Below are 12,026 nucleotides of genomic sequence, written 5' to 3'. Positions count from 1 at the left end.
ATATCATTACCAGAGAATTAAATGACTTAAACTTTCAGTGACTTAGTGATAGAAAAAAGAAAAAGATTTAAGAGAGTAAAGCAATATTTATTCAAATTGATAAGAATTTTTAAGATATAGACTGTTAACTTCTCTTCCACGAAAAAAAAAATAAACTTTGATTTGAGATCAAAGAAGGTCATGAAAACGGAATCAGATACTCCAAGGACCAAACTTTCAATAACGTGAGCTACTAATTCTCACTGTACAAAAGATCTAAGTCACTGTCTCAATTCTTATTTGAAAATTTAAACCCAGAAAAAAAAAATTAAGAAGAGAATAAAACAATGCAGACGTGATGATAAATTGCATTAGATTTTATTCAACTCTTTTTGTTCTTTTTTTTTCCTTCTTGTTCTCCAACAACAGAGTGGCGTGTGGCATTTGGCTTATTGTATGTCCATATCCAACTCTAAGAAGAGTTTTATTTGTTTAAGAAACCTTAGCAGGTACTAAGCCCAATTATTATATAAGAAGTCAATTTGCTATGTATAAGTTGCCTTGGATTTTTCATATTTCTGAGAGATAATGAAGTTATCACATATTTTTAGAGAGAATGTACGATATATCTCAGTACATTAATTACGTGTATCTGACACAAAATAGAATAAGAGAGAGCCCAGAAAATTAAATTGTGAATGTTTAATACGTGCAATCGATAAGTTGACATACAAATGCCTCTAATTAAGCATAATTCTAGTTGCTTGTTCCACCCTAACATATTACTAATTAAATCAACTTTAAATCTTGTCTCTTTTCTAGCAAAACATTAGTCGACCTCTTGTCTTTGAAACTGTATTCTTGTCAATATGTATTAATTATTCTCTTGGATTAATTGTATGGGGAACTCTCTCCCAATCGAGTATTAGTTGCTAATACTCCACGATTAGTATTAATTGATAGTGTTCTTTATTCCTCCAAGTTTATTTATTTTCAACCATCTGTAATCTTATCGTTTAGACTTTAGAGTGCAGTTCAGATCCTCACGGCAAGATGATGATTAACATAGAGCATTGTTTGATAGGATAAAAGTAAGAATATAGTTATCCACGTCTTAAGTTATTTTACGTTGGAGATAAAAAGGGTGCCATGAGCTATGTACTTTTGCAAGGGCACCCCTACTAGTACTACTTCCTTCCTTAGCTTCCTTCAGTATGATACTGTGAATGTAATAATACATGCTATAGATGTTAGACGTTAGATTTGTCTGATATTTTGCTGTTCTTTTTCTTTTCTTTCGCTCTGATGCATAGATTTGTTTCAGATCTTTAAGTGGTCTGGAAGAAGTCACTGAACTCTGACCACTTGTTATCCTGGGTTCCTTTTTATTATGGTTATCTGTAGTGTTGCCATTGTTGACTTAAATACAGAGAGAGGCTCTCTGTTAAGTTCGTTACCCTATCTTCTCTGTTTCTTATGATGCACAGAGTGATCATACTTGATACTCTGTCGTATTGTGTAAAGCTTGTAGTTAGGGTTCAATCGTGGCCGTCCAATATTACCGCAGATCTCAATAAGTAAAGAATTACTGATGGAAATTTATAAATTAAAATTAAATTAAATTAAATTAAATTAACAGGAGAGTGGATGTTAATGGTAAATTTACTAAATCGTAGGGTGGTATTTGCAAAATTCTCTTTTATGGGACTTGCCTGTTGCTGCCCTCTCATGATGATCCGGAAGAGGTCTATGCGTTTAAATTTGATAGCTCTGAAGCAAATCCATGGCGTCTTAGTTGTCAAAGGAATCACTTCGGATCTCCAATCCCTAAGGAAGCTCTTGCTCTCGTACATTATATCTTTCCACGGCAATATGGACTATGCCCGCAAACTGTTCGAAGGAATTCCTCTACCAGATCTCTTCATCTGGAACTCAATGATCAGAGGTTATGCCCATAGCTCAAATTCGTTGGATGCTATCTCCATTTATCGCCGCATGAAGGGAAGAGGTCTGAGCCCCAATTGCTTCACCTTTTCTTACCTCCTCAAGGCATGCACCAAGCTCTCATCACCCTGTATGGGATCCCAATTTCATGGAATGATCACAAAGCTAGGATTTTTATCGGATGCCTTTGTGAGAAATTCTCTTATTAGCATGCACGCAAATTGTGGGGAATTGGCAATAGCTAGCTTGCTTTGTGGCGATGCCGATGAACCTGATGTGGTCGCGAGTTCAGCTTTGATAGCAGGATACTTAGCAAGAGGCGAGTTGGGTATTGCTCGTCGGCTGTTCGATGAATTGCTTTATAAAGATTTGGTCTGTTGGAATATAATGATGGGCGGATATGCGAAGCAGGGAGAGATGGAGAAGGCTAGGGAGTTATTTGATCGAGCACCGCTTAGGGACGTCGTGTCGTGGAACACCATGATCGCAGGGTATGCGCTGAAGGGACCAGAGAAACAAGCACTGGAGATGTTTGAGCAAATGCTAAAGACAGACGAGAAGCCCGACGAGGCGACTGTCGTAAGCTTGCTTTCGAGCTGTGCAAACTCGGGGTCTCTGGAAATTGGGCAGAGGATACATTCTTGGCTTTCGGAAACACAGCAGTCGCGAAGAATTACCCTCATTGGCAATGCACTTATAAACATGTACGCAAAGTGCGGAAGCCTGGAAAATGCAATGGTGGTGTTCCGAGAGATGAAGGAGAGAGATGTCTGGACTTGGAACTCCATCTTTGGAGCATTAGCTCTCCATGGGCAAGCGAAAGACACTGTGCAACTGTTTGACGAAATGCTAACAGAGGGAGTAACACCAAACGAGGTCTCTTTTCTCTGTGTATTGGGTGCATGCAGCCATGGCGGAATGCTCGACGACGGCCGCAGGTACTTCTCTCTCATGAAAGAGGAGTACAACATCAAACCTAATATCAAGCACTATGGATGCTTAGTAGACATGCTTGGACGTGCAGGTTTGCTCAAAGAAGCATTTGAAGTAGTCAATAGTATGAGGATTAAACCAAGTGCAATCATATGGAGGACATTGCTTGGAGCTTGCAGGATCCATGGAGACATTGAGTTAGGAGAGCTTGCAAGAGAGAAGATTAGGAAGATGAGAGGAGATGCCAGTGGAGACTATGTGTTGATGTCTAATATATACGCTTCGAATGGTGAGTGGATTGGGGTGGAGAAGGTTAGGAAGTTGATGGATGAAAGAGGAGTGAGAAAGGTGGCTGGTTGTACTCAAGTTGATGTAGATAACAAAAAAAGGACTTAATTTTGTATATTCTAATCTATTCCTTAGAGAATCAAATGTAAGGTTACCCTGACAAGATGTTAATATCTAATAATATTTATATAGGTACTTTTGTATTAAATATGCTGAATATTTTTTTTATTTTACAAAATGAAATTAGAAGAGTTAAAAAACCATAAATATTTTGGCCCATGCAGGTCTCGAACCTGCGACCTTCGCGTTATTAGCACGACGCTCTAACCAACTGAGCTAATAGGCCAGTTTATATTTTCCAAAAACAAAATATAATTTTTGTTGTTTAGTTTTCATTTAACGAAGATTCTACCAACTAAAACTGTGTGATTTTATATCTTGCATACCTGCTCCTTTGTCTGTCTAAATGATGGATATGGTAGGCTGAAATAGGCCACAATTAATAGATTGCCACTCAAACTATATACAGGCAAGAAATAGGCAAGGTTGATAACTAGAGCAAGGGGCAGGTATGCAAGATTCTAGAGATAAAGAAAGATAAAAGGCACCACCGCAAATTATCTAATCACAAGGTCAAAATCAGAGCTCACAGGAATAAAAAAAGACTGGTATTCATCTGTTTCAATTTCTTTCCTTCTGTCATCCTATTTTGATCGTGACAATCTCTCTAACTTCTTTAGAAGATGAAGCAAAAGATGTTAATTTGGGCAATTGGTTGCACTGCAAATCGGTCGAGTCGCGACTCGAATCGCAAGTTTGTTTTTGGGTCCAGAATTTTGTGGCTTAGTCCAGCCACTTACTGCTATTGACTCATGCCTTTGGGAACATTCTACAAAACAAGACAAACACTATGTGGAAAAGCTTGGACACCAAAGGTTTCCTTATCCACTCCTTGCACCACACTGAACAATAACCTGAGGCAAAATGAAGCTCAACTGCATCATAATTCTCTTTACTCTCAAAGGCTCAAAGAAGAGAAGACAGCCATGGCTTTGCCAGTACTCAAGCCACACACTCACTTCCCTGTTCTCCAATCAACAAAAATGGATCTTTATTCACTACCTAGAGCTGTACATAAACTTCTAACTACGTCTTCTACAAATCAACATCTGAAAATTTTCTTGTAGTCCTACTTATCAGAATGTTTTTATCTTCTCTCTCTTTCGTTTGCAGCTTCGAAATTTTCAGGATTATCGATCAAAGACTACCTGGTCTGAGGTATGAATATTACTTCTTTTATCTCAGGATCAATTCACTGGTCTATTTAAGATCAATTCTTGGTCCATTGTGGATTGTAGAGTAAAGGGACAAGAGTGAGGAGGAGTTCTTCATGGAAGTTGAATGCCTTCCCTGATTGGCCTCTCATGGCAGTAATGGTTGAGCACGTCGCAGGACAACGGGACTACGTGGTACACAAATCGGTGTGGCATCTCAGTGATGAAGCCATGAAGAATGTTTGTGAGTGAAATCATAGCATTTTCTTTCAAAATTCCAGCCATGGAGAAGTCCAACTTCTGTACTTTTGTTCTTAAAGCTGTTGCTAATGGCCTTTGCAGACACCTTGTACATTATGTTCACATGCTGGGGTTGCTGCTTCTTTGGATCCACAAAAGTAAGTACTAATGAACTACTCACTCAGCTTATTAGATTCAATCTTCTTTGCCTTTGTTCATGATATAGTAAATGGAATAGGATCCATTCTATGATGGAGAGGATTACAGGAAAGATGGAGGAGATGGAACAGTGCACTGGCTCTATGAGAAGGTATATATACATTTTAATCTTCCCTTCTTTTTCCCAGCAAAAGGTAGAACAATGCTTAGCAATCTTACTAATATTGTTTCTTTTTTTTTGGGTAAACTATAGCAAGAAGATATTGAAGAATCTGCAAGGGCACAGTTGCTGAGAGAGGAGTTGATTGAAGAAATTGAGCAAAAAGTTGGAGGTTTGAGAGAACTGGAAGAAGCTAGCAAGGAGGAAGAGCTTGTAAAGTGAAGGAAGAAGAGATTGGATCAACTTTTTCCTCCAAATCTAGCAGTGTTGGTGAAAACAATGTTTCAAAACTAAATTTCTTGTTGATAATTATATGGCTGCAATTTGTAAAGTAAGGGAAAGCAAGCTCTTGGGATGTGTTAATATGCCAAACTCTCTATGCTCTTTTGGAGTATATATACTTATATTTACTCCTTTTTTTATGTATAGGAAAGGGTTAATCCATCTGAAAATTTTGAGTTAACTTAACTAATTAAGCAACTAAACAATCTTTTGAGTTGATTAAACTTTCGAAATAATTGAGGAAATGGAGTATAATTTCTTTCCCCCAACTTATATGAAGTCAATTCAACCCTTCTACATCTTATATAAATATTGAATGCAATTGCAAATAAAAAGGAGAAGAAGAAATTAATTGGATTCATAGGTAAACTATTTTTTTTTAATAATCCTTCAATACTAGCAAAATTAATTTGCCAAATTTAACCTAATTTTTTTTAGTTATATACAATTTATAGGTAATTATTACTTTTATACAAAAGTTTAATACATGAGAATAAGACTCGCACAGTATCGGATTTCTAGAAACAACGGGAGCCGCTACTTCGACAAGCCGGATAACAACCAATTTTTTTTTTGGTTCTTTTATCTAGAAAAATAAAATCCTCTCTTTCTGGAAACCTAACCCTAGATATCGGTCACTGCTTCGATCTCTTCTTGATCCGAGAGATTAGGGTTCGGGAGCTCGTTCCAAAATCTAGCCGTGGACTCTTTCATCCCGGAAGGCGATGTCTTCGACGCAGACGCAGTTTAGGTACACGCAGACGCCGTCGAAGGTGCTCCACCTCCGGAACCTGCCATGGGAGTGTGCGGAGGAGGAGCTCGTCGAGCTCTGCAAGCCGTTTGGGAAGATTGTTAACACCAAGTCCAACGTCGGGGCCAATCGCAACCAGGCCTTCGTCGAATTCGTGAGTTCCCTATGTCGTCTGCCCTTCATTTCGCTTTTTAACTTCATAGACTTAGTGGAATCTTGTTCAAGTAGTATATTTTGTTTTTTCTGTACTTTGATTGCATTAATCTCTGCCGACATATAAAAATATCCTCCAAAGAGGGAATTTTTCCTATCATGACAGGATTGTGACTTTTAAGTCATTTCATCAGATTTGGTGGCGTTGAGCTTTCCTATATAGCATCAGTGCTTGGGTTTACACGTGCATTTAGCCTGGAAACGTGATCGACTCTATAAATAGTATTTGAAAGAATGTGCTGAAGCAAAACAGAGATTGGAAAATAATGGACGTTAATTTTTGTCATGAGGCATCAGAAGGCGCAAGTTTAAGTGGAGGAGAATAGGTGTTACGAAGGCTTGTGTACAATAATTTAAGTATGTTGAGAGTAAAATGGAAAATATAGGAACCAAATTATGCAGCTAAATTTATTGCAACTTCATAACGCTTATTGCCTCACAGCAATGATCCATATGGCAATGGCTGGCAGCCAAAGTACCTCTCATTGCCTGTTCTGATGAAGGACTACTTTGTGATCTAGATATTAGCTTTTTGCATTTATTATATGACCCACTTTACAAGCATGCAGCATGCTTAGGAGTGAATCTTTTGAGGTTGCTAGATGCAAGTTTTATTTCCTGCTATTTCTGGACACATTCCATTATCTTCCTATGATTAAATTTCATGATCTTTGTGTCTTTCATGAGGCTTGCAGGCAGACCTTAACCAAGCGATATCAATGGTATCATATTATGCTTCTTCATCTGAACCTGCTCAAGTTCGTGGCAAAACTGTCTATATTCAATATTCCAACAGGCAAGAAATTACAAATAATAAGAGCTCTGGAGACGTTTCTAGCAATGTCTTACTTGTCACAATTGAGGGTGTCGAGGCTGGGGATGTTAGCATAGATGTCATTCACTTGGTGAGTCCTAGTTCCTTACTTGTGGGATCCTGTAGTTTTAGCATTACCATTTCGACATAAATGATTTACCAATGTTTCAGTTCTGTTAGATTTGTATCATAAAGTTTAGGACGATCAAATTTCTGGCGATTATATTTCTGCAATGTCAAGCTGTTTCCTTTTTTTGGCATTTAGTATAGTTGCATGGATCAACAGGTCCTTGTAATTGGGAGATATTTTAATGTCTGCCTAATGTGGTTCTGGTATTTCTTTGTTTGGCAATTCCAATTAGTTCCTTTGGGCCTAGTTTTGAGTAAATGGATTGTAATAATTTCATTTCTATAAGGCAGATGTGATGTATGTATCTATTCTTTGATAGTACTTTCAGAACTTCTAATATGTTATATAAGTTCTTGACTTTTGTTAGAATCTATTGGTGATAATTCATTTCCCAATTTAACTCAGGTATTCTCAGCCTTTGGGTTTGTGCACAAAATTGCTACCTTCGAAAAAGCTGCTGGTTTCCAGGTAATTTGTTTGGTAATTTTGAGTTCATTATTTCTATTTCATGTAACATTAGCCTACTTATTGACCCTTGCTATTTGAATGATTGACAGGCACTTATCCAATATACTGATGCGGAGACTGCTTCAAATGCAAGAAATGCATTGGATGGAAGAAGCATCCCAAAGTAGTACTTGTCTGGGATTGGCAGTTTGTTTCCTTCTAAATATTTGCTGATTGGACTCATGGTTTCAGGTACTTACTTCCGGAGCATGTTGCATCTTGCCACTTGCGCATCACATTTTCTGCACATAGAGATTTGAACATAAAGTTCCAATCACATCGCAGCAGGTACACGCTTGTCCAGTTGGTTGTTAAATTTTATACGCATGCCTTTTTATTTGTCTTTAATTCTTTCAAATTTTATATTGGTAAGAAAACCATTTGGATTAGATACTTTTTAAGACTTTGTAGCCTATCACTGTCATGGCCATGAGCTATAACTGCAAATAAATCTGGTGGAACATTCTTCTATATCTTACCCTAATGGAAATTAGATTCTTTGTCTCTGTCAGAAATCCCAAAATACTGTCTAAAGACATAAAATGAATCTCATTTCTTGTACTTTATATTATTTGATAGTGGTAACAACTAAATCATGTTTTCAGTTTGTAAGGTTCTTAAATAACTGCTGCTGAATATCTGATTGCTTCTTTTATTTGATCACATCTTCTGGCCTTTAGGATTTCCACTCTGGATCTTACTTTGGTTATACTTTAATCAAGCAAGTGAATTTGAGGTGCTCATACCACATCTGTCCAAATTGGTACTTTCTTGTAACTGTTTCTTTAGGTGTATTTTAACTTGATCCGACTCGAAAACTATGCTGCTAATTGCCATCAAGGAGGTGTCCCTTTTGCGGCAGATTTGTTAAATCATAGTTGCAAATTGAGATGTGAAATGTTAGGGAGGGTTGAATTTGGAAGTGGAGAGGATTTCACTTGAATCAGATTGGAGTGCTTTAGGGATTTGAAGTCGAGAGGGTTGAATTTGGAATCTAATGAGATTCTAATTGGTTTGTTAATATGATGGATTAGAACATCTCATTGTTTATCCAATTCAGTCAAGCTGGCGAATGTGGACAATCCCCTCATCTAAAGCTTTAACTCAAATTATCACCTATCTATCCTAAACAACTGTTGATGTTGACATCCCCACGTTATGGCAAATATTTCAATTAGGCAAAACCAGATCTAATTTCTCTTTTTGATTTCATGTTCTGATCTTGTTGGATAGATACTTAATTGATTTTATGGTCTTTCAACATATGTTATTCCCTTCATTACGCTTTCACTTAATTGATTTTATGATCTTGTATAATCCCTATGTCTTTCAACATATGTTATTCCCTTTTCTGCATGAATAATAGATATATACATTCTCTAAGCGTGAACTGTCATGACTATTCTAAGCCTCTTGGTGAATGACATAGGGATTATACAAACCCATACCTTCCTGTCAATGCTTCAGCAATCGAGGGCACTGTACAGGTAGGTTTTAAGTAGAATCCATTTATTTATTATCTTGCCTTTGCCCTTGCTGTTGTACTTATAAGAAAGCAAACCTCAGCCTACATTAGGTCCAGATGGAAAGAAGAAAGAGCCTGAGAGCAACGTGCTTTTAGCTTCTATTGAGAATATGCAATATGCTGTGACAGTTGATGTTCTTCATACTGTAAGATTCTATTTCCATTTCTTTCTTTCCCTCTTTATATTTCAGTTATCTTGTACTAAATCTTGAGACGTAATTTTCAGGTGTTTTCTGCATTTGGTACTGTCCAAAAAATTGCAATTTTTGAGAAAAATGGTGGAATACAGGCTTTCATTCAGTATCCCGGTATGCAGCTGGAACAAGTATATCTTAATTCAATTATTTTTCTATATTTTTTATTATGCAGAAGCTCTATTTCATTGCTGCATTAAATGTGTCAGAGCTGAAAGCTGTTGTTTCTTAGATTTTCAGGTCCAACTTAATAAGTGATATTCAGTTCTTATTCTGCAGTAAAGCATTTTGTTACTTTGATTTGAGATTGATACGAATGTATAAGTCCTAGTAGAAAATTTCATCGAATTTCTACCATACCCATAACAGATAGAGTTGGTAATTGATCTGAAGCCTTCTTTCAAGATTTAAAGCATATTTCTGTCACGCTGGTAATTTGTCTGAAAGTCTCCTTTCAAGATTTTTATCTTATTTCAGTAATGCTGGTTTCTTTATTCTCCATTTGATCCTCTACCCATAAGGACTTGAATGCCGATGCAACCAGCGTTGTGAAATAGCCATCAATGGACAACTGGACAGCTGAGACTATTCACCAGTTAGAATGGCCCTTCAAATAAGATCAAGAGCAGCTTTTCTTCCCTACAAGTTGCTTTCTTCTCTCTCTCTCTCTCTCTCTCTCTCTCTCTCTCTCTCTCTCTCTCTCTCTCTCTCTTTTCTGTTCTTTGCTGAGTTCTGATTCTACTTTAATCATAAGGGATTCCTACAGTCTCATGGGATCTCCTCTTCTGTGTCATGCATCTCCTATTCCTATTTGTTAGTTTATCAATCTTTCCCATTTTTGCACTATGCACCAGCTATCAGGCATTTAACTGATTTAAGTTTTATTGCACACTCAGAAAGTCTTATCTTCAATTTTCCCCGTTTGTGATAAAAATTTTTGCGAAGCTCATTTTGCAACTGCATTTGGTGTCTATATTGACCTGATGACAGATGCCTTGCAGATGTGACAACAGCAGCAGTTGCTAAAGAAGCATTGGAGGGACATTGCATCTATGATGGTGGTTACTGTAAGCTTCATCTGTCATACTCTCGTCATACTGATCTCAATGTAAAGGTATTAATAGAATCTTTTAGGTCATATAAAGTAGCAAAACAGTGAAAAACAACACATAATGTGGTTTCAGAAGAAATAGTCTCTTTTATCTATCAGAAAAGGAAAATGCTTATTCTTTTCGTGTTCATTTGTTGACCGTCTGCCAATGTATTTTCGCAAATAGAATCTACTTTGCTATTTGTTTAACTATTATGCATACATTTTGCATCAGGCAAATACTGATAAAAGCAGAGACTACACAGTTGCAGACGCCGGCATACTAGCAGTGCCACAAGCTCCTCCTGGTATGCCAATTGGTACTGCTGGTTGGCAAAGTAATCCTCAGGCTGCACCAGGCTACGGTGGCGGCGGTGAGTTTGCTGCTGGTTCTTCGGCAGCAATCGGTAACGGTCGAATGCCAGCTTGGGATCCTAGCATGCATGGGGGTCCTTTTGCCTCCTCAACAAGCACATATGCTAGCCAGACATTCGCACCATCATCCGTTCCACAGTATCCTCCAACTGCTGCAAATTCCGGTGCTCCTCCAGCTCAGTCGTTTCAAGCTTCTCAGCCGATGCCGCAATACGCCTTCCCCCACAATGCACAATCTCCTACCGCATCAGCTGGTCCACGTCCATACTACTCGTGAGCTTCTGCACCATCTCAAATCTCAGGAAGCACTCCGCATCTTTTACAACCAATTAGTGCATCGAGTTATTTCTCCTTTGACGGAGAGGGTGATATGTTAGCAACCTGTAAATGATTGTTGAACTAGAGTTTCCTATTTGTTATGCTCTCTTTTCGCCTTGAATTTTGATAGTATGCCACCGAAAGGTATTCCTATTTCCTGTTGCATTTGCATTAGATGAATTATTCCGTTTGGTATGAACTCAGTGAATCATATAATTCCTTTTTCTTCTTTTCAAAGCAAGAGAAAGGTGGTGATGGGTGGGTGGTGGACCATCCTCTACTTCGTCTAGCCATGTGTTGCTGCTGAATCAAACACTGAGCAAATGCACGTTATTGGGTGCTCACATGCGACACGTACAGGATCCTCTTACATTACATGTGATGTGCCATGTTGGTCCTCTTCAACCAGATACGTACACGTACTAGCCCTTGCAGCTGACTCGTTGCAATCATGGGTCTTGTCATTCCCCTGCTTTTTCCATGCACGCATCCCCAAAACCCTCTGTTTTCAGGGTTTAGACTTGACTAAATGGCATCAAATGTTGTTCTTATTATGTGCGTCTACATATAGTTTTAAATCTAATCAAACCCCAAACCAATTAATACAAAGGGTAGATTTAGTAGGATAGGTTAAAAAAATTATAAAGAAAATACTGACTTTCATAACGAATCTCTTTCAGATTTTTTTTTTTTAATTTTTAAAAAAGGTCTTATACATACCTTTTGAGTGGGTGGACCGATTAAGGCCATGCATGCTTTCATGTCTGTGAACTGTTGTATCCTCTATGGGGCAGTAGAATCCACACCATGACAACCTACCAACCCAACTTTTTTTACCTGAGAGTCTGTC

At 37.9% G+C, this 12,026-nt stretch overlaps 3 protein-coding genes and 1 non-coding gene across 5 annotated transcripts; 3 read left to right on the top strand and 1 right to left on the bottom strand.

Annotated features, from left to right (window-relative positions):
- Positions 1 to 1,628: 1,628 nt before the first annotated feature.
- LOC140800169 (pentatricopeptide repeat-containing protein At5g15300-like) lies at positions 1,629 to 3,307 on the top strand. Its single transcript, XM_073154836.1, has one exon. The coding sequence runs from the start codon at positions 1,633 to 1,635 to the stop codon at positions 3,250 to 3,252; it is 1,620 nt and encodes a 539-aa protein (XP_073010937.1). The 5' UTR covers positions 1,629 to 1,632; the 3' UTR covers positions 3,253 to 3,307.
- A 109-nt stretch (positions 3,308 to 3,416) lies between these two features.
- Positions 3,417 to 3,490, bottom strand: TRNAI-AAU (transfer RNA isoleucine (anticodon AAU)). The gene has a single exon. It is a non-coding gene; the product is annotated as a tRNA-Ile (tRNA).
- A 615-nt stretch (positions 3,491 to 4,105) lies between these two features.
- Positions 4,106 to 5,308, top strand: LOC140800058 (photosynthetic NDH subunit of subcomplex B 4, chloroplastic). Its single transcript, XM_073154698.1, has 6 exons — positions 4,106 to 4,274; positions 4,378 to 4,422; positions 4,503 to 4,662; positions 4,761 to 4,816; positions 4,897 to 4,968; positions 5,071 to 5,308. The coding sequence occupies exons 1-6, from the start codon at positions 4,191 to 4,193 to the stop codon at positions 5,197 to 5,199; spliced, it is 546 nt and encodes a 181-aa protein (XP_073010799.1). The 5' UTR covers positions 4,106 to 4,190; the 3' UTR covers positions 5,200 to 5,308.
- A 453-nt stretch (positions 5,309 to 5,761) lies between these two features.
- Positions 5,762 to 11,329, top strand: LOC140799943 (polypyrimidine tract-binding protein homolog 1-like). Of its 2 annotated transcripts, none has more exons than XM_073154508.1 (10): positions 5,762 to 6,164; positions 6,919 to 7,128; positions 7,573 to 7,635; positions 7,725 to 7,798; positions 7,867 to 7,962; positions 9,104 to 9,161; positions 9,241 to 9,345; positions 9,426 to 9,507; positions 10,395 to 10,460; positions 10,719 to 11,329. In XM_073154508.1, the coding sequence occupies exons 1-10, from the start codon at positions 5,985 to 5,987 to the stop codon at positions 10,727 to 10,729; spliced, it is 945 nt and encodes a 314-aa protein (XP_073010609.1). In that variant the 5' UTR covers positions 5,762 to 5,984; the 3' UTR covers positions 10,730 to 11,329. The 2 variants fall into 2 exon arrangements, with proteins under 2 accessions (XP_073010609.1, XP_073010608.1); XM_073154507.1 differs by having other exon boundaries at positions 10,395 to 10,507.
- The last annotated feature ends 697 nt before the right edge of the window (positions 11,330 to 12,026 follow it).

Source organism: Typha latifolia, chromosome 13, assembly GCF_019914945.1.
Source record: "Typha latifolia isolate L0001 chromosome 13, TyphaL0001v2, whole genome shotgun sequence".
In the NCBI taxonomy this organism is placed as follows: domain Eukaryota; kingdom Viridiplantae; phylum Streptophyta; class Magnoliopsida; order Poales; family Typhaceae; genus Typha; species Typha latifolia.
Note: the sequence above shows the minus strand (reverse complement) of the source record. Positions and strands in the feature narration are given on the sequence as shown.

Excerpts from the sequence above, each read along its gene's own strand:
- LOC140800169 (XM_073154836.1), top strand. The coding sequence starts at position 1,633 with ATGGTAAATTTACTAAATCGTAGGGTGGTATTTGCAAAATTCTCTTTT.
- LOC140800058 (XM_073154698.1), top strand. The coding sequence starts at position 4,191 with ATGGCTTTGCCAGTACTCAAGCCACACACTCACTTCCCTGTTCTCCAA. Across the intron at positions 4,275-4,377 it reads TTTATTCACTACCTAGAGCT|CTTCGAAATTTTCAGGATTA; the intron begins GTACATAAACTT and ends TTTCGTTTGCAG. Across the intron at positions 4,663-4,760 it reads TGAAGCCATGAAGAATGTTT|ACACCTTGTACATTATGTTC; the intron begins GTGAGTGAAATC and ends TGGCCTTTGCAG.
- LOC140799943 (XM_073154507.1), top strand. The coding sequence starts at position 5,985 with ATGTCTTCGACGCAGACGCAGTTTAGGTACACGCAGACGCCGTCGAAG. Across the intron at positions 7,129-7,572 it reads GCATAGATGTCATTCACTTG|GTATTCTCAGCCTTTGGGTT; the intron begins GTGAGTCCTAGT and ends AATTTAACTCAG. Across the intron at positions 7,636-7,724 it reads AAAAAGCTGCTGGTTTCCAG|GCACTTATCCAATATACTGA; the intron begins GTAATTTGTTTG and ends AATGATTGACAG.